This window comes from Genypterus blacodes, unplaced genomic scaffold (assembly GCF_046128005.1).
Source record: "Genypterus blacodes isolate CSIRO-AG114 ecotype Tasmania unplaced genomic scaffold, CSIRO-AGI_Gbla_v1 ptg000143l_1, whole genome shotgun sequence".
Taxonomy (NCBI): Eukaryota; Metazoa; Chordata; class Actinopteri; order Ophidiiformes; family Ophidiidae; genus Genypterus; species Genypterus blacodes.
Window position 1 is genome coordinate 183,045 of NW_027466945.1, and position 27,436 is coordinate 210,480.

A 27,436-nucleotide genomic window follows, 5' to 3' on the forward strand; every position below is an offset into this window, starting at 1 on the left:
CTGGTAATTTCACCTATTATCACCTATATACTCATTTAATAAATGCCACTAAGAATACACAAATGTCTAACACAACTCATACCATGGGTAAAGTCATTTATCAGACATGAACACTAGTGGGCAGCCCAAGTCAAACATGTGTCAGCTACAATGTGGGGGTAGTTACATGTTTCTACACCTGCCTACAATTGTTAGGTGTTAGTTGAGACCTTTTGCACTCCCACCTAATCTAAGTTTCACTGAAATACACCTCGTTCGTTTTTGGGATTCAATTCAATTCATCTTTATTTATATGGCACCAAATTACAACAAACTGTATTTCAAGGCCCCTTACATACGGAGGATAGAAAGAAACCCAACATTCCCCCTTGTTGCACTTGGCAACAGTGTCAAGGAAAAACTCACCTTTAACAAGAAGAAACCTCAGGCAGAACCAGGCTCTTGGTGAGCGGAAAGAAAGAAAGAAAGAAAGAAAGAAAGAAAGAAAGAAAGAAAGAAAGAAAGAAAGAAAGAAAGAAAGAAAGAAAGAAAGAAAGAAAGAAAGAAAGAAAGAAAGAAAGAAAGAAAGAAAGAAAGAAAGAAAGAAAGAAAGAAAGAAAGAACTGGTTGCACCAGTGTAAATATGACGACGATATTAATACAAATAGAGATATCCTACAATGAGTCACACACACAGACATACAAGCAATAAACGACTTCACACCTTTTCTGAGAAAATGCATCATTTTAATTAAGTAATCAACAAAACAAACAGGGAGGGGGGGAAGACATGGAATGACATGCGATAATATTCAACATACATAATGGATGCCTATCTGGAAGTGACCAGTGGGGAAATACAGAAGTTTAGACTGGCATGAAGTACTGGGAGGAGCTCCTGTGGTTGGCCAACAATGCAGCCACTGAGCACACAACCCTTCCCTGACACAGTAATGGATAATGTTAAGCCCAGTATACAGTAAGCCCCTGGCTACCATAGCGTCAGTAACATTATTCTGCCCCAATGGACCGAACTAGAAAAAAAGCGAAGCCGGTTCAATGGCAAGAGCCTAAAACAGCGTCATCAGACAAACACTACAACCAATACAGTACTTATTTAAGAGAAAAGGTATTGACACATTCAAAAATCGATACACACAGTATACAAAGTGTGTGCTGCATACCGTGTCAAGTTACACTGGATCATTCTGCGTACAATGGTGCTCCTTAGGTTGGGATAGTAGGCTGTGCTGATGTAGAAAAACACTGATATGATGAGAAGAATAAATGTCTGTTAGGTTTGAGGGGAGTTTCCTTAGGTTTCATTTTCCAGCATTCAAGCCGATGTCTGTTGCGACAGAGTCCCAGTAACATCTCAGGATGTGCTTCACCAGAGGCTTGATGGCCAGTAGCCACCAGTTATACCTGTGGTGCTGATGAGAAACCTTAGCTTGGGCTAAGACCACAATTCAGGCCAGTCAATGTGTTCGTTTAAGGGGCTTTGAGTTTTTTGGTCCGAGGAGAAGTTCCGTTTTCGGCTTTAAGAACTCCGTTTTCATGGTGGCCAACTGTGAGAGAAAGACAAAAGCAAGAGGTAAGGAACTCTAGAAAAGCGGGACATGTTAGACAATCTGGCCCATTCCCAAACTGATCCAAACCAGCCACATATCACTTTAGGTTTAGACCGACACTTCTCAACTTCCCTTTATACTCCTTTCTAACTAGTAAGCGTGTGCATCGTCTGTCAACACTGCAAGATGTAGCCTTGATGCTGGCTCAGTATTAGGGTATTGTTCATATACCAACTATTGGTAAATCAACAAGACAATAGCAAGCAAAGCAATGGTCCACATATGCCCCTGATTATCCATTTTTGATTTTGTTTGTGATTTTGTCTGGGCAAAGAAGGAAGCAGAGGATTGAGCCTCAGTGTGGTCAGGGTAAAAGAAAACAACAGCGCCGAAGAGAAACATCTTGAAAATGAGTTGACTGCCTTTCAGTACCTAATAAAAACGAGCTAAAAAAAAAATCGGCTAATTATGTAATGCAAATGAGTATGTTTTTGTACTCACGTGAGTCTCGTTTCAGCGGCCGTAGGGGTTGCTTTGTGACTGCCTTTTTCCGTGCAGCTTGCTCATGCCTGAATTCCCTCCAGCGCCTCAGCTGGAAGCGGATAAACTTCCAGAGAAGCCAAGACTGAGTCAGACATACCAGCAGGAGAACAATCATCCTGAGGGAACACGTGGCGAGAAGGAGTTTAGATCAGTCTGGGTCACACTTTGAATAATTAAGTCAAAGTGAAGCTAAAGTTGAACATTTATTTTTGATACATTTTCATAGATTTTTGTCTTTCTCACTGGTACTCCTGACTACAATGGCTTCCTAATAAGACATACAAGGTATTAATATATGTCTGAGAGGACATCTTAGAAGCATTTTGATCAGTCATTCACACACACTAGTTGAAGACATTTCAATTACATTTTGAATAGTAATAATTTTCGGATATGAAAAATATTAGATATGTTTAATTGAAATTGCATTGAAAATATGAGGAACTCCCTGCTGTATTACTCATAAAGACCATGACCGGTTAAGTTATAATTATTCCAAATGTCAACCAGTTTGTCAACTTTAGCGACCAAAAACTCATGGCCGGTTGCCAGCCTGCAGCCACATCTGAAAATTTCATCTCAACTGTGAGGCCCTGCTCCTGTGTCCACATATATAATTAGTAGCAGTTGAACCGCAGATATCGTGTGTTGGAGGAAATATCAGCGGAAATAAACGAGAACATAGTTGCAAGTTATTTTTTGTCCTTTGGAGGGAAAGAGAAACAGGACAACGTCCCAGTGAACCCAGAGTTAAAGTGCACGTATTCTGCTTTTCTGTTAATTTCCTCATTTTCTTAGTAGACACAGGCGATATGTGTTGAACATTGTCAAAAGGTCAAACATAAAATGCATCCTGAACTGAGTGCAAAGCTTTGTTTTTATTGGTCCTTTACTTCCGGAACATTTTACCATAAATACCGCCCACGCACCTAGTAAGACCGGCCAACCAAGTTCGAGGCTATTGAGCGAGTGTGAGCCAGAATCCATAATTTGCTGTACATGGATGTTACTGCATCAGGCCTGATGCAGCTGGCCAATCAGAACACAGCACGCTTGTATATGTCCCCTTTAAAAAGGACACCTTGACTTTGAAAACCTCCCTGCAGAAACTTGAGATCCTTATTAGTTTAGGAGTTATTAGTAGATAATGATCATTAAAAAAATTGTGTTTTAGATGGAGCTCTGTCGCCTGTGATGATAGTAGACATTAAAAACAGTTTTACTTAACTAAATCAGCTTGATTGTAACAAGATGATGGCAGTAGTTGCAGATTTGTAGCGCTACTAGGCAGCCTGCAATGTCTGATCCCGTCCAGATCCAATGATGTCGAGTGTTTTGGTTTAAAAAATACTTGTGAAGTATCTGCCTAAAAATCAACCACTATGTTTCTTGGCCCATGAACCATTTCGTTAAGGTTTCTTTTGGAACTGTTGCCAGCGTTTAAGAGGTTTGTGAACGTCCCTGTATTCTGATACCTTATCAGCACAGTGTTGAAGTTGCCCATCTCCCAGTCCAGTCCCTGGTTTTCAGCACGAGCTAAACCAAATCCCACAGCCAGGAACATCAGGGTCAGAGTCACCATCCGTGTAAACACAAAGCTGATCGCCCACAGGTCAAACCTGAAGCGGGACACACAGTGAAGAACACATTTACTGTATGGGCTCTTTAGAGTGCATACCTCCTGCAAGGCTGAACAAAGCAAGACAAAAGTTCCATTGTTTCTTTTGACTAACTCAGGGTTCCTAAGCTCGTTTGTCAACTTCCTAAACTCTACACATTGTTCCTGTGGTTTAATAAGTAGACCAACCTTTACAACCACAATTGCATTGTAATCTAAACTTGTTACATAAGTGAAAGTTTGGACTGCAACTCAAAGAATCACAAACTCAATCAACATCCAGCCAGAATGACCTTTGTAATCAGCTTTATATTCCTGAGCAGATAGCCAGGTGCTAAAACAACATTTGCACTCACATTGCAGAGTTATTCTTATTTCCATGACTTATCCAAAACTTTTGGGATATTTCCTAATTTTCTAAAACATTTCCAGGGCTAGAAATCTCAAAGCTAGAATTCTCATGAGAATAAACACCCTGATAATCCTGATAAATAAGCAAAAACTAAATGGAAACATAAACTCAATGATCATGTAGCCACTGTCAGCAGCCACAAGGATGCAAAACGATAAACTACTAAGTTAATGATTTGATAAGGATATAAACTATAAGTAACTGTTTAGTCTGTGGGGATCTGGATTTCGAAATATCCATAAAACTTGGTGCGATACAAACATTTTCTGGTGGTTCTCATCGGTGAAATAGAAGAGTCTGGCGATGTGGAAGCCCAGCTCTGACACGTACTGGAGGAAGAGGAGAACCAGACCCACACGGGTCAGACTGGACAAGGGAGAAGAGGAGAGGAGAGGAGAGGAGAGGAGAGGGTCAGCGTTAAAGCAACCTCACACATTTGCCCTTCAGGATCTGAACGCATATCTGTCGGTGAATCTGGCTTATATTTGCCACCTGAATCTTACAGTGTGTGAAATAAATGAAAAAATGCAATCAAATCATTTTTTTCTCGTTGTAAAAGGGTCTAAAAGACTGCTGTTGCTTTTGATAATTGGCTGAGAATTTCAAAGGTTAAGAGAGTATTGACTCTTACACTAACCATACATTTCAATATTGATTTAAACCACATCTAAGCATTCAATTTGCAGAGCAAGTACAGCAGCTTGACTATGTTTAAACAGCATTATGTTAAGAGTTTCTCATCTTCCATGTATTTGTTTGTATGCATCTGGTTTCCTTGGAGCATCAGTCTGCCATACTTACTTTAACAAATAGGCCGCGGCGATGTGAAGCAGGTATAAGCAGATGTACTGCAGCTGACGAGGAATCTCCTCCTGAAAGACAAACAGCATTTGTTTGTAATGGTTATTCTCCATCGAAATAGTGGAAACCTATTTCTGTCACACACACACACAGTTGATCTAGTCAACTCCAAGAAACTCCCTTCCCAGGGCCTCCCTACTGACCTTGCGTACTTTTTGGAAGTAGAGCTCCGGCAGGGCATGGAGCCAGTAAGCCATCTGAGTGAGGTAGAAAAACTTCACCTGAAACCTGAACCACAGACGGGCGGGTGAGAGAAGAGAAAGAGAGGGAAGAGCAGGGGAGACAATGAGACAGTCTGTGATAGTCGCTGCAGACACACTCATGGTGGAAGAGTCTGAGGTTAATCTGAGGTAGATACATTAGAGAAAGCTTATTCTTCAACTGAGACAAATGTTTCAACACATATACAGTATGTGTGTCTGTCAATAAAAACAGTCTAGACAGAACTTATATTAGTTCTGCTGTTATGTGCTCGATATGACCTAGCAGTTTCCATGGTAGCTATGTATAAATACCCTGAAAAAACTTCTGAAATTAAACGTTTGTACGGTGTGGTGGGAATGGCAGTGGCCTTGAGGAACTTTCTCACACACACACACTCTTATTTTTTTATCACTGCACCGCCAAAAAGGAAACACCACCTCCCATCTTCATCCTCCATGTTACCGAAACCAAATAAAGAAATTTGATATTTAAAATGTCAACTCTAAACATTCTTAAACAACTTAACACTTTATTTCGCTCACATTTTGCTTGTGTTCATGTCATTTTATGGAAACAACAATGATACCAGATGACACCGGATGTAAATCTAATATCCAGATGGCGAGGGTGAATTTTAAATCCACAGTTTGCAGTTTGAGCCAGCTGGTCATGTGTGGGAGACACAGAAGGCTGACAGTGCTGCAGTAAGAGTTAAAGCTATGACATCATCATTCATTTAGCAGTTGTGAATATGACGGAGGAGAGGAGGACAGGAAGGGGGAGACATGAATGACATGGAATTGCAAATGATAGAGACAGCGAGAGCTAGAGCGAGAGAATGAATGATGACACCCGGACAATATTATTGACACCCCTTAGCAGTGTTGTCATTTCTGTATCGGCAGTCATACCTGAGGTGTACATGAGGATAATTCTCCCAAAGGCTGCTGGGATGCAGAAGATATCCTTCCTGTGTAGAAGCAAGAGAAACAATCCTTCATAAGATATGTGTGTGTGTGTGTGTGTGTGTGTGTGAGAGTGTGAGAGTGAGAGTGAGAGTGAGAGTGAGAAAGAGAGAGAGAGCAAAGGAGAGATTGTTGTAATAAAAAGAATCCAATTTATGTTTTCAAAGCTCACTGATATGAGGACGTAGAGGCTCCAAACACTGGACACCAAATGAAACACACACAGCTGGCCGGACTCATTAAACTTGGTATTCTTGCTCTTAGAGAGATGGAGGCGCCGGTTGACTTTCTGGAAATGTAAACAGAACACAACACAGAGCGTCAGCAGCTGGACCCAGTCAGAGTGGATGTGCATGTTGATCCTGTCATTATCACGCACAAGGAAGCGGCCTAGTAACATAAATACCTCGCATAACAAAAGACGGTCGACGCTATTTATAGACGCTGACTGAAAACACGCCTTTCCTTTCAAGATGAGAATGATGACACTAAAATAAGACCTTGTTCCTCCACTCTGTGTCCTATTTCTAAAGAATGACTCAGGGCCTCAGATTTTCAAAAAAAGGATCCAAGGCTTCTCCTTTTTGGACAACTGTACTCTGTAGCGTACAGTTGTGCGACTGCTATGTTGTCATCTGACTTCCCGGGCAGTTGTTTTTTGAGCTCAGAGATGAATTGATGTTTGTGTTAATGCATGATGTATGTTGGCAGTTCCTGGGAATAGAGATTCTTAATTCAAACACACTGTAAAACTGATGTATCATTGCTGCAGGAGAGGGAAAAAAACAGCAGTTACATTAAGAAAGATATTTTACTGCTTATTCTTCTCATTAAGTTAGTTACATAGAAGCTGCTGATCATCTATTTATTCTTTATTTGATGTATATTTTTCAGTGCTTGAGTTTTTTTTTGTAACACAGCCAGAGTGACCCTAAAATCTTTTTACTATTTGTTTTTATTGAAGCCCTGACCCTAAAATCTAATAGATTGCTCTTTCACCACTGCGCAATAAACCTATTGTGAGATATTTAACAAATATTTTCTCTGTCAAGCCAACGACCTGTGAAGAGACACCGATGACCTGCCCGTGTTACAAAACAGTCTGTGAAATTGCAGCGGCATAAAACTTAATGTGCCTGCAGTTTTGAAACTGACCTAGAGATGAAAAGGTCCACAGACTAGCACAAAAATCTTTAAAGGTACAGATAGGTACGGCTCTTCATAACCCTGCTTGTATCTAAGGGTTATAGTAAGCTTTTTCTTATTGTTCTCCCTTTCAATTCTACTTTAACATATAGAAGGAGTATGTGTTGAACATTGTTGCAAAACTTGAGGGGCCCCAACTATAGTCCAGTAGAGACAACTATGCGCCTGTCAGATCATGTGACATCATCTGAATCCCTCTTTGGAGGAACTTCTGAGATCAACACACACACACACTCAGTACATCCTGTATCTTTGCACTTTCTCTGCTACAATTTATGCTCATCAGCAGACATTTCTCTAGCATTGTGACTTTGTTGCGCTCAAGGGTAGCAAATGTAATTTCATGCCACTGGGTAATAATAAGACAGCATCTCATAGCAACCAATCCATTTTGAATTAGGACTTTTCTGAAATTGTTGGGATATTTCATCATTTTGCAAAACTTTAAATGGCTTTTCCAGGATTTTCATGAGTGCAGAAACACTTCATGTTGCCAACAAGGTGACATGACATCAGTGATTTATAGTTAACCACATGAAAGTCCCAACTGAATACTTACATCCAAAAGATACTCCTGGACTACTGCGTGGAGGATGATGGAGATGAAGAAATAAAAGAGGATGGTAGCGCAATCCTTACATCCATACTGGTACAATGTCACCTCTCCCTCTAAACACACACACAGAGCAGAGCAGAGGGGAAAAGCACATAAAGCATGTTTGCACTGGGAGGTGTGGTGAAAAAGTCCAGTAGCAAAGCAAAATAGGCTTTTTCCGAATCAGAACTGGTGTAAAAACGAAGCAGCGTTCCAAGAAATGTCAGGAGTTGCTGCGTCGTGAAATCAGTGACGTGCTTCTAGAATCTAGATCAAACATTTTTACAAGTGTGGTGCAGCATTTCACTTTGAACAAATGCTGAAAGAGTCAGGTTAGAGTTCATTCGACAGGCCTCGAGTAATTCCACAGATGCACTGCATACCTGGGGAAAGCGCGCTGACGTTGTACTGAGGCTGAATAAACAGTATGGCCGTCTTAGCTGTTGCCTGGAAAATAGATGAAATCATTATTAGACTCTCTTTTTTTAGCAGTGAATCTGTTGGGAGTGTCACTGTCACAGGATTGTTGTTCATGAAAGTATGTACAGTGTGTGTGTGTGTGTGTGTGTGTGTGTGTGTGTGTGTGTGTGTGTGTGTGTGTGTGTGTGTGTGTGTGTGTGTGTGTGTGTGTATAAAACACTGAGGATTTGTCACATAATACATTGATTGACCTTCTGGTTGGAATGCAAGTGAGGGTGAAAACAACATCCTGTATTGTTTGTGTATTAGTATTGATGTCATTGTGGTTCAGCCTGAGTCAAAGTTAGGAGAGGGTCCCATTTTGAGGACCCCATACTGGTGTCTTATGGACCCCCTTGATGGTTCCCCCCCATTTCAGTTTGGGAGACACTACACTTGTGCAACAAGTCGCCAGCATTCTGTGTGTACAGTTCACACACGCAGGTGCTGTGGACGAGATCAGTATACTGCTGTTCTCTGTTTCCAAAATGAGAACACTGGAGGAAATCCCCTACAGAATTTATTAGCCAGCTTTTCAGCTCGGCAACCGAAGTTCCGGATTTCAACTTTGAGGAAACGCGCTTTTAAACACATTTGAATAGCTGTTAGAGAGTATCAGAAGTTAAAAAAAGAGGCAGTCACGGTGTTTTGGAGAGGAAATAGTTTCAGATGAGGGAGTCTTACAGCTGCTAAAACCCCACAGCAGCCGCGGCTCAGAGATTGAGACGTGGCAGTTAACTACAAGTGTCAAGACACGTGCCAAAAACTAGTCACTTCCTGTTACACCTTTCAAAATACAAGTCAAACGAACTGTAACGCGCTGTGACTCTTTTAATTTGAACGCACAAAAACTGACTGACTTTCCGCGTTGATTTTCGTAAACGTGATTAATGTTGTAATCTTTATTAACAGGATCAAATAGTTGCAGCGGGATGTGTCTGTTGGCGACTACAAACAAGACATTTCCACAGTTTAAAACACGAGTTTAAGCAGTTCAGGAGGAGGAATAAGTAACAAGTATCACATCGAAGTGGACACATTAAAAAAAGTACCAACACTAGTTTTGATTTGTTGTCCGATCAAACAAATTGGGCTCAAATTTACAGGGTCCCGTTACAACAGCTGATCGTGGAAATTCATGTTAAAAAGTGGAATCCCCTTTTGGAGTTCAATTAAAATATGCAAACCTTAAACTAAACTATTTCAAGTTCCAATTGTTATCCCGATATTAACAGCTACACATTAGGGACTCGGTTTGAAACATAAATGTGTACTTTTGGGCTGCGAACATCAGCATTCATTGTTCACAAAACCTTTCAAGTGAAACTGAGTCAAGGAACCACTCGCGAAACTGCTCGAACGCTGCTTTGACTGGGATTCAAGCAAAACCAAGTGAAATACATTTCTTTTCATCGAGTTATGTTTTATGAATAAGTCCATCTGAGAAGCTGGCACCGGGGTTTAGGGCTCCAAACAGCGGGGAGAGCAGGACGAGAGAGAAAGAATGTGAATTTATCTCACCTCAAACATCAATCCGATCAGAATGAAAATCACCAAACTAAAAACGATGTCAGCGTGGTTTTGAATTAAGAATTCCTGGCTGAAGAAAGGATAACTCTTATTCCTCCGGCGAAATGCCATCTCAGCACAATGGAGGTTTTCCTACTATTTTATAAATCAGAATTTTTCTGACTACGAAGTTCAGGAGTTAACTTTCTCACTGCTATGCGCATGCGCACCGCCTTAAAGGGCAAGTGCCATAAATACCTTCTTTCAGGCTGTTTGTCTGAGATGTAAAAAATGTTGAGAGGTGTGTGTGTGTCTGTGTGTGTGTGTGTGTGTGTGTGTGTGTGTGTGTGCGTGTGTCCAATGTCCAGGGTGAATCACGAGTCCTGCACTTTGATTTATTCTCTATACCAAAAACAGAAGCCAGATTAATCAGTTTAGTATCCTAGTTTATGTCCAGTGGTTCTCAAACTTTGGTTCGAGCACCACTGCCGATACCTGAGGTAGCTACCATCTGGCACAAAACCAAATGACTGAACATTTCTGCAAAAACACCAATACAATACAACATCTATGGAAATTGCTATTGCAGCAAATTAAATTTTGTTGAAATTAGCCCCAAATCAGCCATCTTATGTTGTCATCACTAACTTGTCATTGTCATATATTGTCAATAGATGCCAACAGTTCCAAACAAATACATCTGTTGACCCTGAGTACAGCACGAATGTATGATGAGTATTTCCATTTCCATATGACATCATCACTCAGTGTACTTATATGCAGCTTAAAACATTGATTATACTCCAACTACGGTAATAAATCATTTTGTCAAAGTCATTTAAACATCACAATTAGTTTGACAGTGTCATGAATCAACAGACCTTGAATCAAACTGATTTACTGAGGTGTTAACATCATAATTGGAGTAAGCCACTTCCACATGTATGTCCTCATCTAACCCTTTATATTCAGATTACGTAACACATCTTAATGACATTTTTGGCTTCATTGCAGTACTTACAAATCATCAAGTGTATACTGTACTATTGTTCAAAAGTTTAGAATCACTGAGAAATGTCCTTGTTTTTTGAAATTCACTTTTCTATGATAACATTGTATTGGATTGATCAGAAGTACAGTCTGCATTTAGTCAAGTAATTTTTAATGGAATATCTACAAAGCCCTTTTTCAGCAACCATCACTCCTGACTACTAACTTACTAACTCACTATGTTAAACGGTTAATTCATCATTAGAGAACCCTTGTGCAATTACATTAGTCACACTGAAACCATTGTGCTTTGCAGAACTTTGGGCTACTTCTGCAGTATCTGCAGCGTCAGCATTTGTGGGTTCGATTACGGTCAGAAAGACTCATTTTGAGAAGTAAAGGCGGTTCTATTCGAGAGATTGCCAGCAAACGGAAGATATCTTACAAAGGCATGCTCTAGTCCTTTCACAGAACAGCACAAACTGGTTCTAACCAGGATGGAAAGATAAGTGGGAGGCCGCAGTAGTAGGAGTATAAAAATATCTTTCTGTTGTCTCTAGTTTGGTCACAGGTCATCAGCTGGCAGCTTTATTCAAACGTATCCATAACACGCTAGTCTCATCTTCAACAGTGAAGAGTCGACCCCCAGGATGCTGGCCTGCCACACGGTCAGAGTTTCCAACAAATAGCCACAGCCATAACTGAGAGCGGCCAATAAAAGAAAAATCAAAATGGGATAAAAACTGGACGGGACTGCGGATGACTGGGGGAAAAAAAGTGTTATAGACAGACAAATCTAAACGTGTGAGGCGAAGAACAAATGAATAGATGCTGGAGGAGTGATGCCATCTCTAAAGCATGACAGAGGAAATGTGATGGTCTGGGGATGCTTTGGTGCTGATAAAGTAGGAATCTTAAAGAAGGAAGTTGGAACCTGTGGATAATGACTCAAAGCACAGCTCCAAATTATGCATGTAAATTTCTTGATTCAACTATTCATTCAACTTATTTGATTAATAAAGGTAAGAACTTTCATGAAGTGATTCCAAACTCTTTTTCATATTGTATGTACTGTTTATGAAATTCACTCAAGTCATAACACACTCAAAAAGCACATCAAAAAAACATAATTATGTTTAGTACATAATACACACGTTTTTATTTTGTTTCACAATAAACAGAATAAAGCATATTAAAGTCAAATAGGTGCCTGAGACATTTTTTTTTTCCAAACATAATTCAGATTTAAAACATTTCAGCAATTACATGATCAACATGTACAGAAAAATTAAGTTAAAACATCAAACACAGTGTTGCCAAGTTCACACAAGGAATTCCAGTCAAGAAGATTATACCAAAAATACAGGATGGTAGTTATTTGGAGGAGCAAGAGGGTTATTCAGTAAAAAAGATGTGCTTTTCAGAAGCCAATAAAGCTCTGGCTTGCAATGAGATGGTGAAGGAACAGAGGTCAGACACTCGTGCCCCTTTGAGACCTGGTAATAGCTTCTTTATTCTCCTAATGGCTGGCAGTCACTACTAATAGGAGATTGACTGTGTCATACAGCTGCATATATTTAATAAGGTTTATTTGATATCACCTATGGCAATGTACTTAATATAATTAAAGTAATTGCTGTCTGGCAGACCCAGTTGTCACTTTTGCACAGTAAAATGTTTGTTGGTGAAGCTAAGTATCACCAAAGGCTAGAAGCGTAAAAAAAGGCGTTTCCTGTGGGCAATTAGCTCTTTAACTATCTTCCTGTTGTTTGACGAAAACACTGTGCACAAGTGTTCACCTCCTTGTGTCCATTGGTTCAGTTTATTTCAGGACTAGCTTATGGTTTGGAACATTGGGGGGTAAATTCATAAAACAACTGCGCAACGGCGTCACCCTAAATAAGCACCATGATTATTGAGGCTCGCTCTCAAAAGCTTCCAATGCATTAATTAGCACACAAGTGTCCCATACCACTACGCAAAAATGGACATTTGGCAAGGGACACCTACATTTTCTGCTTAAGAGGAAGGGAGGTATTGAATGCTACAACGAGAGAGAGAGAGAGAGAGAGAGAGAGAGAGAGACAGAGAGAGAGAGAGAGACAGAGCACAGAGGATAATGCTTGAGGAAAAGGTTCAGTGCCACTAGAATGTGTGAGATCAGCTTGAAACTTATATGTATATATATATTATTCACTCACAAATGAGGCAAATGCAGTTTAAAACAGCACCCAGATTTCATAGAGATGAAATCTACTCTCAGACGCAAATGATAAGGGTTGCCAGGAGGAATTTGTATTGCGTGATACAGGTTATAGGCTGTATTTTATGTAGTAACCCCAAAGAGATGAAACTCAGCTGGTCTTTTCAGTCTACAACACTACGCAGATAAAAAAAGCTGGTGTACTCCTTTAATGTTGGAGAATTTGCTGTCACTCGTTTCCCTGATTCGTTTGTGTGAATGCTAGAAGTGTTCGTCTTCATCTCTTCGGGACATTATGAGCTGCCTCCTTGGACCTGTGAGGTGAGGGACATTGGTTGGGGAGTCCTGCGCTCCAGAGTCCAATTTAGGGGTGGATGTGCAGCGTGGCCCCACTCGGCCCATGAGCCCACGGACATCTCTGTGGAGAGCTGGATCGCTAGGGATGGAGTTGAGGTGCACATCTTGCTCCTGACCCCCAGTGTCCCGGTCCAAACGGGGGTTACTGGCACTACTGGGAGACTGTGGGTCAGCACTGAAATACAGGGTTGAACTTGACTCTGTGGGGCAAAAGCACGGCTCTGGGCTGTCTCCAAATACAGATTTTCCCTCCGGCGAACTCCGTTTGAAATCTGAAGCGGGCGATTCGAACGGGCTCTCCATTTCCAAACTTTCATCCTCTTCATCAGGTTGTTCGGAAGACGTGGCTTCGCTCACACTCTGGAACTCATCCTTGCAGTCTGAAAGGGGTGCCAGGCCTTTCGTGTGTGATTCGGATTTAGATACGGCCTCACAGCTGTCCGCGGCTGTGATGGTGATGCCACCGTTACTCTTCAACTCTTGGTTGTACTCTTCCATGTCCAGTACGGCTGCAGCCCCTCCGGCTCCGTACGCCCTGTTGATCTTTCCGAGGTCTCCTGTTTTGAGGGCCAGGCGAATCAGGAACCAGTGGTGGTGGTAGCAAGGGCAGGAGCTGTTGGGCTTGCCCCCGCAGGTTCCAGGGTGCTCCACCAGGGAGCCGGCCACACCTGAGAGAGAGAAACTGCCGTGGTTTTGTGCGGAAGGAACCGGCAGGCTTTTGTCACCAAGAGAGAAGAAGGACTCTCCACGCTCCAAGCAGGTGCTCCCCATGTTGTTGTGGTTCATGCCCTGCGCAATCTCGGTTGACTTTGGATGGAGGAAACGGTAGTAAACCACCAGAGAGGTAGCGCCTGAAGAATTAAAAGAAGATTATTATATCGTCCCCCCAATTCAACACACATAACACATTTGAACTAGTACAACAGAGACTAAGCTTTACATTCATGCTAAATCTGCAGAGGTGAGCTGTGGACTACAAAAATAGGAAATGACTCACCGAAGAGAAAGCTACACAACACAGTGGTGGGGAGGGTCAAGCTCTCCCATGATGCTTCGCTAAGGAAGTCAGAGGCAGCCAGCAGCAGAGTTGCATTCTCTATTAGCATGAACTGAAGGAGGAGAGGTCACATCATCAGTCATCTGCAGACAGTATTACGTCACTGTAAGCTAAGGACACAGAGGATGAGGATGATGCTGCAAACTATCTGCCTGTGCGGAGATTTGTGTGTGTGTGTGTGTGTGTGTGCATCTGCGCTGTGTGTAGATTATTCAAACAGACTCCACAAAACACACTACACCTACAGTTTCACCCAGTCTTACTATATAAAAACTGGCCATTCGAATGCGCGAGGGTCCATCTTTGACGTTAAAGAAAAGGAAGATGTGGACCAAGCCCATGATGCCATTGAAGGCACGCCAACACCAGGGGCCGGTGCAGATGTCTGGTTGCTGTGCTACCAGCCAGAAGGAGGCGGTGAGCCAGTGGAAACCTGGAGGTCAAAGTAAAAATAGACTACAAGGAACAAGAACAATACAGGATCCATATGTACCAAGACGACCTGGCTCACAAGGACATGCTGCATCACTCCGTGACTGAAGGTGGTTACATCACTCATTCACTTGAATTTAAATGAAGATATATATATTTATTTATTTTTATCAATTCAGACTCAGACTGTTTCCTAGATCAGAGTGTCACAGAACTTTGCTCATATGAGATGCATTTTTACAGGTACATTTACAGCTTCTGCAACAAAAAAAAGATGGGTATCTATGGAAACAAATTGTACTTTTGAAGATACAAATGTGCAGAAAAGGGTATTGTACTACATCTTTACCTAAAAGGCTCAACACAACCAACACTGTACTGCAAAGGTCATTTAAATTAGACCATTTGTGTAGAAAAAGGAAAATAGACAAAATGTGCTCTCTTTTAAAACATGTTTATGTGTTTGTATATGTGTATATGTGTTTGTTGATTATATAGTCGGTCACCATATTGTAACCATTTTGCACAATTCTAATCCATTTACGATTCATAGTGGCTAAAGTAACACTGCTCACCTGCCACTCCACAGACCCACCAGTTAAAGACCCTGGCAAAGACCATAAGGCAGGTCACCCTGGCTCCCAGCATGCCCACCCTCCACACCAGCTGACACAGCATAGCTGCCGGGGGCATGGCCAAGTGGCCTGGTCGAATGAGGCAGCAGGCTCTGCTGTACAGTACCAGGGACCAGGACACCGACAGCAGGCACAGACCACAGCAATAGGCGACTGCAGGTGAAATAGGGAGCAACAAAAAGACATGATGTAGAACCACTGACATGTCAACAAAATACACAATGTCATGAAAGGCTGGTAAAATAATGATCATGGCTATTGACCTGGGGACATGATGCCCACATCAGTGGACACCACATAATAGGCCTGCAGCAGGCTCTGAGGCAGGGCGAGGACGAGGGCTTCCAGCAGCCAAAGGGCAGCAGCGTCGGCCTGCTGCATGACAGCCACGCCGAGCTCAGCCACAGAGCCTTGCATGTGCACGACAGACCTCATGCAGTCCCATAACCTGCCAGAGGAGGGAGACGGAGACAAGCAGAAGAGGAGACATACACAGTACAGTAAACCCCCGATGAAGATGAACTGTACTTTTTTAAGGTAAACATGAAGAAGATCACCCAGTGTGCGTGTATGTTTTAGATCTACTATCACAGGGACAGCTCTCACCTTCTGAAGATGCCCAGCTGCAATATGTGTACGACAGAGAGGTAGCATCGCCTGTCATCACCGTCGTCATAATACCATTTCATACTCAAAAGCTGAACCAATGTCCCTGGTAGGAAAAGGCCCAGAGTGAGGCCGGCCCACTGCGTATCCTCATTCCAAAGGTAAAACCCTACACAATAGATCACTAACACATACACAAACACACACAGAGAAAATGAAATAAACAAGTTCATTTAAGATGATGATTGATTGATGCAACATTTGACTTGATAACACTTGAATTTACTGCAATATCTACATACAACCAACAGTTATTGATCCAGAACAGTTCATTTGACCTTTTGCATAGCTTACTAACGTGACAAGGACCAACTCTTCTGCTGCTTCTTACTGTATCGATCAGTTTACTTTGACTCCTCATCTTTCGGCCAGACTCAAGTGAGCCCAAGCTGCACGGTATTTTTATCTGCAGGGAACATTATACGTGATGCGCTGATAGCAAAGTGACATTTCGTGCACACCCAGTCACCTCATCTCTCTCTCTTTCGTGTGTTCTGTCCTTGGCATTGATCTGCTTAGTCAGGGAATCTTTCACACCTGAGTGCGCTGGCACACTGTTGTCCCAATACACACATCAGCTGGGACAGGATTGGAATATGGAAATTGGAGTGACACTATATTTATAAATCTAAATCAGGCCATTTGCAGCCCCCCCCCCCCCCCCCCCCCCCCCCCTTTTTTTTTTTTTTTTTTTTTTTACATTTTAATTTGCTTAGCAGAAACGTAAAATACAACTTGACATTGACACTAACAACACTATATTTATCAGAATCAATCGACCATATCACTTTCTAAACTCAAACTATTTACTTCAACGTATTATATGTAATGATCAAACTACTTGTGATCGTTATCAGATTAAATTAAAATTATAAAATGTATCAAAATATCAAATTTGTTCAGTTCCGTTTGAGCCCTGAGGGTCACCTAGAGGTCCACGGACCCCAGTTTGGCGATCACTAACCCTCACCATAGTAACCACATAGGTTAGCCATGTCGAAATTACAAAGGAGTCCCAAGAAGCATCACGGCTGGCATGCAACATCATTTTGCATTCATTTTGCATCCATTTACTCCCGATTTTTGCTTTTTAAAGTCAACGCGTCCGTGTGAGAGATGAGATTCCGGGCATTCCACGGTCAAACTTACGAGAGCTCCGTTCGGCCACGATAACCAGCGCCGACACGCCGAACAGGAGCGCCTGGCACACCGCGACCCAGCATCCACTCTGCCGCCGCACCGCCGACGGCATCCTACCGGCGAGCGCCACCGCAGCGTTCATCATGACCGCGGGCAAAGGAGGCACATTATCCCCTGCGTCCTCCCCGCATCCCTCACCTGGATGCATCTGATCGATCCCTTCTTCTCCCGCTTGCCTGCCTGCCTGGCTGCCTGTCTGCCTGCCTGCACCCCCCCTTGTCAAAAAATATGTGACGTCACGGCTTGGTATTAAAGGGGCATCCATTCCTGACTGACCGTCCAACTGTTACTGTCCTAAAGATCCACCTTGAGAACTTCACCTCCTCTTCCACTTTACACCCAGAACTCTATATTATCCATCCATCCATAACAATATCAAACTATTGTGTTATTTGAATTTAACCACTTCCTTCCTTCTTTCTTGTCCTCATTTAACAGTCCCAGTGGTTTGGTAATTAACATAAATTCAGTAATAATGACTGTTATAAGCATAAGCAGATGTACAGATGTTATGAAGGACACACAAATGTTTCTTCTACAAAATTGAAGATGATAGGGTAGAAGTGCATAGAGACAACGAAGTGAATTATTTGGACAATATTTCTGCAGATACTGTTACTGTTACACCCGGGGCCGTAGCTGCCACGTATTTCACTCTGTGTCATCAGTCTGTCTTGTCTGCCCTGGCCCCTGATATATTGCTTTCTGTCTTTATTGGTTAGTTGTTACTAGTTTTGAAGAATAAAGTGATATAAAACATGAAAAAAAAGAAACACATCACAGTTTCTGAGCATGATAGGCACCATAGACCACTGATCCACCAGGGCAGCACAGCACCCACAGGTTTTGAGAAGGGTGTCCAATTCTACTGACATGTCAGCCGCCGTGCCATCTGTTGTTGCACACACTCAGTTTCCCCAAGTGTTTGTCTGCAATATGGGCAGAATGGAGAGGGTTCTGTGGTTTGCTGAATATGCATGACGTGTTGCATAGAATGGAATGAGTTCACACATTGAGTCTTAGTCGGTTTATGTTGACGCTGACATTTCAATTGTTTTATAGTATATGCATGATATTTTAGGTAAAGAAATCGACTTATTGTGGGTGAACTTACTCATTGTTGTTGGTGATTTGCTGTTACTGTGTCAGCTGATTCGCAATAGTTGAATATTTGTGTCATTTTTCATATACAATTAGTATTTGTGTAGATTCACAAATGACTGTGATGAAGTCATATGACAGTGTGATTGATTAATACTGATACTGCAATATGGAAGAATGTATGTTTGTGTCAAATGAGCGACAGGATGTTAATGAGCGTGACCGTACTTTTGTCAAGTGTGATTTGTGTTTCACAAGATGGTACACTCGCACAAAAGCAAGCATACTGTACACACACACACACACACACTGAGCTACACATTATATATTAATGTCTTATATATTAATGTCCCCCATAACTGTCAGATCAATTGAGATGAATTGAGAAGACACACGCACTTACAAACAGAAATGCTCACTATCACGCAGTGCAACCACAAATAGGGAAACATTTGTTTATGCGTAATCACATGTTTAGTCATTTCAGAGATACAAAACACAGCGCAGAAACAAACCTGCTAAGCAACTCTCAATACAAATATTAGATTTATGAAATTAAGATGAATATTATTTATGTAATAAATTAACAAAGAGATACACATCAAATAAATCCAGTGACTGGTTCCAGACCATGCTGGTAGACTTCTCCTCCTTTTTTCACATCTCTGTAGAGTATAGGTAGGTAGGTAGTCCATGGATGTGATAATAAGGCTTTACTTCAAACAGGGCAGAAACAGACAGCTGCTGGGCTGAGCTCTAAGGATTATATGTCTGGATTAACATTGATGTCTTATGGCTCTGATATGCAGCCTGACTCCAGCTTGATGCTGGCTGGATGCAGAGGTAGAGGGCTTCTGTAAGGCAGCTGAAAGGCAGAACTCTCCTTTGTTAGTTTGTAGACGCTCAGCTCTGAAGATATGCTATCGGCATGATGGCTTTCTATCTTCTGTATCAGGTCAATAACATTCCTCTTCTCCATCTTGGCCTCGGCAGCCATGGCCTCGAGCCGCTCTGCGGCCTCGCTCATGTCGAACCTCTCGATCTCTGCGTTGACTTGCTGCAGCTCTTCAAGCGAGAGTCTGTGAGAGGAGGGAGTGGGGGAGTGAGGGCAGAAACCTTGGAGGTGCTCCTGGAGGCTGCAGTAGTGGAGGTAGGCACAGGGGCAATGTGGACATCGGTGAGGTCGTTCCCCAGTGTGCAGGCGTTTGTGAAGCTTGAGGTGGACATACTGAGTAAAGCGAGCAGGACACAGCTTGCACTGGTAAGGCCTCTCACCTGAATGGAGCCTCTGGTGGGTCTTCAGGTTGCTCGTGCTGCTGAATCTCTTATGGCACACCTGTGTCAAAACAGAGCCATCTTTTAGACAACATAAATCTATGTCAAATAAGAACTTTGCGGACAATTTCAGGACATTTTGACAGCTTTAGCCATACCTTGCACTCATGCGGCTTCTCTCCTGTGTGAACCAGGTAGTGTTTCTGCAGGTGGGCCAGCTGGGTGAAGTTCTTATTGCATGTCTGGCACCTGAAGGGACGCTCTCCACTATGGACTCGCAGATGGACCTGAGGACACCAAGTCAGCTATGAGTATATTTCCAGCATTTAATTTCCTCCCACCCTCCTTTAACTGATATCATGAGGATGACACACTAACCTTGAGATTGGACAGCTGCCCAAAGATCTTTCCACAGATGTTGCACTCATATCGAATCTTTCCATTCTGCCTGGTGAGGGGGTAGCCAATCACCTGTCCTCCATGTTTAGTCTTCCTAAGGTCCAGTGCGTCCTCCGTATTACTCTGTGTGGCAGAGGTGGGTTTAGAAGGGAGGCAATCTGAAGAGGCAGCCATGCCTGCTGGGGGTGAGCTTCCTCTCGGAGAAAAACACGGCAAAGATCCCCGGAGGGAGGTCGCCATAGCCGAGGCACTGGAGGTGGCGGTTGTGGAGAGATCGGCACAGCTGGGAGGATAGTGTTTGAAATCTCTGAGGCCGTCAACTGGTGCAACGTTGGGGATCCTGAGGTTGTTTGTCCTTCTGGGTATGAGCTCATTGTTGTCTTTGTGCTCTCTGGTAGGTGAAATATTGAGGTCTTGTTTGTTACTGGATAGTGCAACATCTTTATGTCCATTGGCCAAAGGATGAAGGAAGCGTGCATAGCCATCAAAGGGAAGTAGGTGAGAAGAGAACGTTATATGGGGCTTAAGTCGATCCCCATAGAATGGATACGAGTGAGGTAGAATGCTACTAAGGCCAAGTGAATAGTGAGGCAGTAGATAGGGGGCGTGTCTCAGCCCAGGATGCACATGATCAGGCACATGATTGGTTGTAATTTGCTCCTGGTTGTGCTTTAAAGTCAAGTGCAAACTGGAGGTGACAGGGCAAGCCAGCGCCAGCCTTTTGCCGGCCGGGGAGCCTCCGGATGGTGGCGGAGGAGCATAAATATGGCCGTGGACAGACTCTGAGTGAGGGTGGACGGGGGGGAAAACACGGGGACAAGAGGGAAAGATGGACCGATTGGTTCGAGGTGAGGAATCGTCCGATCGTTTAGGGCAGACAGTCTTGGTTTTGGACGGCTCTTCTCTTAGGATTTCAGAGACGCTGTGTCCTCGTTTTGCTGCAGTCTTTCCTTGTGCTTGACTCTGTTCTGTAAAACAAATAAACATACAGAGTTGGGACGGGTCTAACATTGTATTACACACACACACACACATTTCCACTACTGTATCATCATCATCATGTGCTGTCATGTCATACTGCCAGAGGGACAGATTTACTCCTTGATGTCATCTCCTAATAATAGCACCGAACATTTACCGACAAATAAACCCATGACAGTCATATCAGTCGTGATCACAGTTCCTTGTTGGAATCACCTCCTACTGCATTAGTGCACTAGCTGAACTTGTTGCTTTGAATGAAGATAACAACATTATATCAGGTGTGTGTAACAGTGAGTTTGCATGCGTAGGATGGCGTGTCTGGTAAGATCTTGAGCCGTCTCTAGGACCTGCCGGGGCGCTCTATGAAAGGGGATACCACAGGTGATAACAATAGGGGTCTGATCAGGATACGGATAGCACGGAAGGCAGTGGGTACAGTATGTTACTTGCATTAGAAGCAACTGGACCAGCCAACACACATACACAGGATAAGATGCTTTTTTTTTTTTTTCTAAACCTGCAAAAAAAAGCCTCTTTGACACCCCGACACGAATAATCTTCACACACATTCATTGTTTTTGTCCGCTTTCGTCATCTTCATGTTCTTGAGAGCTGCGATGATCGAGCAAGTATGTTCTGCTGTATATCCAGGAAGTCATGAAGAGACATAATGTTGAAATGACTCATTTCAACAAACATCGCTGAGATAGAGAGGAAGACTGAAATACAGAAACATGCGAGTGTATTTCACCTGCACTCGGGGGTTTGAGACTAAGCAAGCCTCATACAAACACAGAGCACCTCTTATCTGCTCCCTTGCTGGCCTGTCTTACCCTTCCCCCCACCCGCTCCTGAGAGGCCAGGAGCTCGGCAAACAAACAACCAACACTCAGAAGATATCAATCTGTCAGCAGGTCGCCTCGTCAGGAAGTTCAAGTAGTCACTCGAGCGCTTCCTACCTCTCTTCCTCCTTAAGAGCCAAATAAATAAGAAGAGTCGTGCCAAAGTTCTGTCAGCACCTCAGGCAGTGAGGCTCTCCTGTGTGTGTGTGTGTGTGTGTGTGTGTGTTCATCTGTGCATCAGCATGTGTGTCCAAATTAGTATTTTGGTGTGTGTGTGTGTGTGCGTGCGTGCGTGTGCGCACATTCAAGTCTCCCTATGCTTGTCAATGAATGTTGAACGCTTTGTGTGAATGAGCCGCCAGCTGTGGATCTAAACAAAATGGAGACTGAAACATTGCCTAAAGTCTTGAAATTGGTCTCACCTTACACAGAGACTATGGCTACACCTGGAAAGAGGCCCTCTCTGCTTTCAGAACTCTCCTCTCTCCCTTTGTGTCCTCATTTAACAAAGGCCTGTGGGTGTGACGGAGTAACTTCTTAAACACCCACACAAAGAGTGTGTCAGAAGGCTCGAGCTCTGAGTCGGAGCCTATTCTTCATTGACAACACACACCACATACATCTCAATTCATAGGCACAGGAAGGGTTCCTGTTACTACAAACATACACACACACACACACACACTTACCAAAACTCTCAGTAACCAGCTGGCATAGAGGTGGGTAGTTACAGCGCTGGGCAAATTCGGCGCAGTACCACACCAGGAGCTCCCGGCCTGGCTGCAGTGGTTTGATGGTGTAGAAGAAGATCTCCACGCCGCTCTGGCACGCGATCATGTTCTGCTCCTCCACGCAACGTGCAGGATTGACGTAGCGCATCCAGTTGCTTTGTTCCTCATTCAAACCATCCAGAATGTGGTGTAAGTGCCCATTTGAAAAGACCTGCAAGGGGAAATGAGGGAGGAGAAAATTATTAGTTTAGACCAAAATAGTCAGGCATATTCCGTGATGAAGGCAACATCATCTTCACACAGAGCTGGAACTGCTGCTTCACTGACTGGAAGTGGCAGAGACAAACACCTGTGTCCTTATTTAAAGCAAATGTGTCTTGCAACTGCTAAAAGTACTAATTTACATTAATTGATGTTTTTTGTAGTTTTTCTAATTGCTTAAATGTTCTTGTAACATATTTCTTTGTCTTTGAGGTGCTTGGTCCACATTTGTACCTTGCTGCTGCTTCAAGCTGTTTTTGCTTGAGTCATTGCTGTAATGTTTACAGATGATCTGTGTTGTGGCTGTTGGATGTTTCGGTTAAGGTTGCATTTATTCCAAAGTTGCTGACTTTTTGGCAGTAGAATTACAGATGCATGATGATGATGATGATCTCCTGATGCTGTCAACATGTAACACAACAGCCCTCAAGCTCAAAGCCACTTCCTTGCTTAGTCAATGTGAGAGTTTGAGTATCTGGAGGAGCGCAGACATCTGTACGCCGTACTTACTGGCAGTGACACCACTGCCGAGAGAAGAGAACCGCTGCGTCACTGAAACCAAACAAATGGGTGTGACCTTAGGCACCCATATACACCAATCTGGAAAACTCTCATACGTATGTGACCGATGCAGCAGCGCTTTAAGATACCCATGCATTGGCTGATTCACCCATAATGTCACAGGATGTGAGATATTGGCCACAACTGCTAAACTACAGCCACTGCAGCCTGTCCCCATGGAGGTACAGGATGTGAATAGTTTTGAAGCACACACATTTAAAGTTAATGTGCGAGTACGGTTACAAATCCAAACACTAACATGTATCTCACTTACCCTCCAAAAGTACTTCCTGTTGGCATCTTTCAGCAGTGACTCATCTGTGTAGCTTTCACCCACCAAAGGGCCAAATCTTGTTCCCGGAGGAATCAGCTCCTTACTCATCACTCCAAGCACCTGATTAAGAAGGAGGATAAAGGCATTATCAAAACATGGACTATCAAAATGGAATCCTAAGCAAACAACAGGAGGCCGTCTGAGTCAGAAAAAACAAGATTAGACGGAGGAAATTCCGAGAAATTCTCCCTAACTTGACCCTCAGGCACTGAGTCTGTTAGTGACTAACCCACAGCATCTCTTGGGAGTTGTTGTTTCCACAAATGCAAATGAACAATATAATAGAAGGCACTTAACATATGCGCATAGGCTGCCGTGACAACATTAGATAAAGTGAGACTTTGCGAGGCCCGGGACAGAAGGGTGTCCTTTCCTTCTCATGATGAATACTTCATAAGCTAGTCACACAAGTTATCTTTAGTTTCTCCACCATATTAAAATTTCACCACTACTCTTGTTCTGCTACCTCCAGGTGTGAAACTCACCCCCTCTCTCAAGCCTCCAGGGTGGGGAAGAGAGGATAAAATGTCATGGGCACACCCCGACCAGTCAACTGCACCTTGAGCTCTGTGCTCAAATCCCCTAAAGCAGTGGTAATGTATTCTCCCTTTCATCTCAGCGCAATCTCGGACCAACTATATAGTTAACCATGCACTTTATCTCCGGGTAGTTTTGTCGTGCATTCATTGGATTAGTGTGACAGCTCCATTTTAGGTGCCCTTGTGCCACAGTTTGCTGTAACGTATCCTGTTCTTTAGTGTCATCCAGACTCCAGACAGACCTGATTAGAACGTCAAAGCAGCAGTGCAGGTATTTTGTCGCAGACGACTGGGCGACTTCCTCTGATGTCATCTCTTTACTAATCCCCTGTTTTTGATAAGGAAACTCCATTTATCTCCAAATATAGCTTACTATGTTGGTATTTCCTCATGCATGTGAGGAGTGCCTTTGAGGTGCCACCCTCTTGATGTTGCCGTCCATCCAGTTTATATTAAAACATCTTTCCCTTTCACGCACCTAACTGGAATCTCCCAGGTTATTTATGGCGCTCTGCTTCAGGTGGGTGATAATACCTCTACTTTACGATGAAACTTTGTGCGAGGATATCTACTAATCAATCAGAGAGACCTCAGGCTGTGTGCTGAGGGAGTTTGGCTATTGTCTCCTTCTTTGTCTCAACACATGCGTTACAGAGAGGAAAGGCTGGAATTAGACAACAACATGTCAACTACTTCCCACACAAGGATAGATGAGTGGATGGAAGGATGTTGTAGTGACGCAAGGAGACGGCAGTTACACAAACATGAACACGTACGGCATATGGCTCACATTCCACTTAGATGTATCATACAGAGACATAGAGAGATTTGGAATTGATGACATTAAGAGAAGGATGAATGTTTCCTGCTCTTCTGTATACCTCTGCTGAGTTGGGGCCGCGTTTCAAAGCCAAGTTTCTGGGCAAGGATCTCTCAGCTCGCGTCCTGCCGTGGTTCTCCGACGTTTCTTCCAAAGGTTGGTCCTTCACGATATAAGTACACTTCTCCTCAAACTGTGCCTCGCTCCACGGCGTCATATCCACATCCGTCGTCTTTGCCATCGCCGCAGTGACAACCCCCGTGCTTTGCGGTGAGCGTTCCAAGGTTAACATAGTTGCGTTCTGCTGCGAGGGGGAGGAGGCCTGAAGGAGAAAGACATACAAAGGAATCTACTGTTTAATGTCATCATTCCATAGCATTAAAAAAAATGATATTCACTATTTCAAGACATACAGCCAAAAAAAGTGTGAGGGGTGACAGGGGAGGCAGTGGTAAGATTAAGAGGAGCAGTGGAGAATGTAACGTTCTCATTAACTGCTCAAACCGGACAAACAAACTTCAAAGTGGAACCTTTGTGCTTGCGGCCCCACTGCCCCAACTGTCCCAAACATCCTGTGACTATCCACATCACAACCCCTGGGCTGTAAGGGAGGTTCCTGTGCACGTCAGACCACTTTCACAAGGAAACCAGTGCTCCCAGTGAATCGACCAGACTTCCTCTGAGCTGACTTGGACCTGGCTCTCAGCCCAATTCTGTCCTCTCTTTCTCTTTCACACTCTTTCCCCTTTGCACTCTTTCTCTCCTGAAGAAGATTGTGGCTGGATAACCCAGTGTTGACAAAAATCAATGCACCCTGATTGATGAGATAAAACCAAGCCAGAGTGGGATAGTTTGTGATTAAAAGACAATGGGTTGATTTTATCAACAGCTTCTTCCTTTTTCAAAGTCTTCTCTTTTACTTTGAGATAGCAGAAGATAAGGGTTTTAATATTTAGAAAAGGCTCATGTGACTGATAACTAAGAAACTATTGAAAACTTCTTAAGAATCATCGTGCAGAACAGTTTTCTTTCACTTTCATTCAACCACTAGACGTGCAATTTCCTAACTTCAAAAAAGTTAAAATGCATACTCAGAAATCCCTGGTCTCACACACACACACATCAAACACACATGTTGCAGCAAGAGAATCTGACACCCTCATTGAACTTATTCTCAGTAAATAAAAAAAATGCAAATAAAAGTGCACAGGATGAGATCTGTGTGAGACATTTCATTGTATTTTTCTGTGAAGTGTGTCACCACACCTGACGCGAAATGACTGTCACAAGCGTGACAGCTCAGCTCGAAACCATCTAACCCAGTGACACAGCAGAAAATATATTGTGAAAACTAAGACATGAGTCAACACGGCACAGCTGTGTCTCACAGGATAACAACTGAAACTCCCTCACTCACTCTGACATTGTTTTGTGAATTTGAAAAAGAATTAACGCATGAATACTTCAGAAATACATATCGCACTGCAATCTTACCTGGCAAATGACACAAAATAGTTATCACAATTCATCTTCCACTAATATCAAAAGTGATGTTGCACACTTACTGTGAAGCCTTGAGAGGAGCCACACATAGGGCAGGTTGTCTGTGCCCTCCTGAGCAACCGGTGGCAGTTCTCTCTCTGGTATCTCCTCACTCACTCTCTCTCTCTCACTCTGTGTGTGTGTGTGTGTACCTGTGTGTGACTGGCTGCCTCACTGAATGCTTGAGTGTGTAAATCTTGCTTACATGGGAAGAGGGAAGGTGTGTATTAGAGAGAGAGAGAGAGAGAGAGAGAAAAAGAGAGATACACTCCCTTTCCTCCTATGCCCCCTCCCCCTCAGCCCCTCTGGCTCCTCCTTGGTGTGTGTGTGTGTGTGTGTGTGTGTACATGTATGTATGTGACTCTCTCGCCCCGGGGGTGTGAAGGCTTTCTCCAGGGGGGTGCCTCGGCTGTCACACAGCTATGTCCGGATCAGACAAATACATCCATTTTCTGATGCCCTGCCCCCCCTAACCTCTCTCTGGCGAGAAGAAGACATACCTGTGTTGTGTTTTGGAAGTGACTGACAGCAGCATAGAGAGGAGATGAGATCACCTTTGTAGATATGCTGGGTGAGGTATGATTT

The 27,436-nt window shown here is 43.2% G+C and overlaps 3 protein-coding genes across 6 annotated transcripts in view; all 3 read right to left on the bottom strand.

The window, feature by feature from the left end:
• Positions 1–27,139, bottom strand: part of prdm1c (PR domain containing 1c, with ZNF domain) — a 134,237-nt gene extending 107,098 nt beyond the window's left edge. Inside the window, exons 1-8 of one of the 4 annotated variants that reach the window (XM_076165374.1) lie at positions 26,875–27,139; positions 25,371–25,631; positions 23,891–24,010; positions 22,753–23,005; positions 20,217–21,205; positions 19,997–20,125; positions 19,839–19,899; positions 19,447–19,642 (exon numbers count right to left, since the gene is read on the bottom strand). In XM_076165374.1, the coding sequence (XP_076021489.1) occupies positions 19,587–19,642; positions 19,839–19,899; positions 19,997–20,125; positions 20,217–21,205; positions 22,753–23,005; positions 23,891–24,010; positions 25,371–25,631; positions 26,875–26,901 (1,896 nt within the window). In that variant the 5' untranslated portion in view covers positions 26,902–27,139 and the 3' untranslated portion in view covers positions 19,447–19,586. Of the gene's footprint in view, positions 1–18,995; positions 19,900–19,996; positions 20,126–20,216; positions 21,206–22,752; positions 23,006–23,890; positions 24,011–25,370; positions 25,632–26,874 lie in introns of those variants that run through there. The other 3 variants (XM_076165373.1, XR_012965041.1, XM_076165372.1) reach the window with 3 other exon arrangements.
• tram2 (translocation associated membrane protein 2) lies at positions 705–10,151 on the bottom strand. Its single transcript, XM_076165330.1, has 11 exons — positions 9,935–10,151; positions 8,338–8,401; positions 7,919–8,028; positions 6,326–6,442; positions 6,100–6,158; positions 5,128–5,212; positions 4,925–4,995; positions 4,385–4,489; positions 3,569–3,712; positions 2,052–2,209; positions 705–1,547 (listed from the first exon to the last, which is right to left on the bottom strand). The coding sequence occupies exons 1-11, from the start codon at positions 10,052–10,054 to the stop codon at positions 1,471–1,473; spliced, it is 1,110 nt and encodes a 369-aa protein (XP_076021445.1). The 5' UTR covers positions 10,055–10,151; the 3' UTR covers positions 705–1,470.
• On the bottom strand, positions 12,116–16,435 carry xkr5a (XK related 5a). The gene is made up of 6 exons (XM_076165289.1): positions 16,203–16,435; positions 15,860–16,044; positions 15,537–15,749; positions 14,793–14,962; positions 14,470–14,581; positions 12,116–14,323 (listed from the first exon to the last, which is right to left on the bottom strand). Exons 1-6 carry the CDS (start codon positions 16,433–16,435, stop codon positions 13,377–13,379), a joined length of 1,860 nt encoding a protein of 619 aa, XP_076021404.1. The 3' UTR covers positions 12,116–13,376.
• Positions 27,140–27,436: the final 297 nt, after the last annotated feature.

Excerpts from the sequence above, each read along its gene's own strand:
- tram2 (XM_076165330.1), bottom strand. The coding sequence starts at position 10,054 with ATGGCATTTCGCCGGAGGAATAAGAGTTATCCTTTCTTCAGCCAGGAA. Across the intron at positions 4,996-5,127 it reads ACTTCCAAAAAGTACGCAAG|GAGGAGATTCCTCGTCAGCT; the intron begins GTCAGTAGGGAG and ends TTTGTCTTTCAG. Across the intron at positions 3,713-4,384 it reads GATGAGAACCACCAGAAAAT|GTTTGACCTGTGGGCGATCA; the intron begins GTTTGTATCGCA and ends GTCCCGCTTCAG.
- xkr5a (XM_076165289.1), bottom strand. The coding sequence starts at position 16,435 with ATGAACTTGTTTATTTCATTTTCTCTGTGTGTGTTTGTGTATGTGTTA. Across the intron at positions 14,963-15,536 it reads GTGGGTCTGTGGAGTGGCAG|GTTTCCACTGGCTCACCGCC; the intron begins GTGAGCAGTGTT and ends TTTGACCTCCAG. Across the intron at positions 14,582-14,792 it reads GAATGGCCAGTTTTTATATA|TTCATGCTAATAGAGAATGC; the intron begins GTAAGACTGGGT and ends CTCCTCCTTCAG.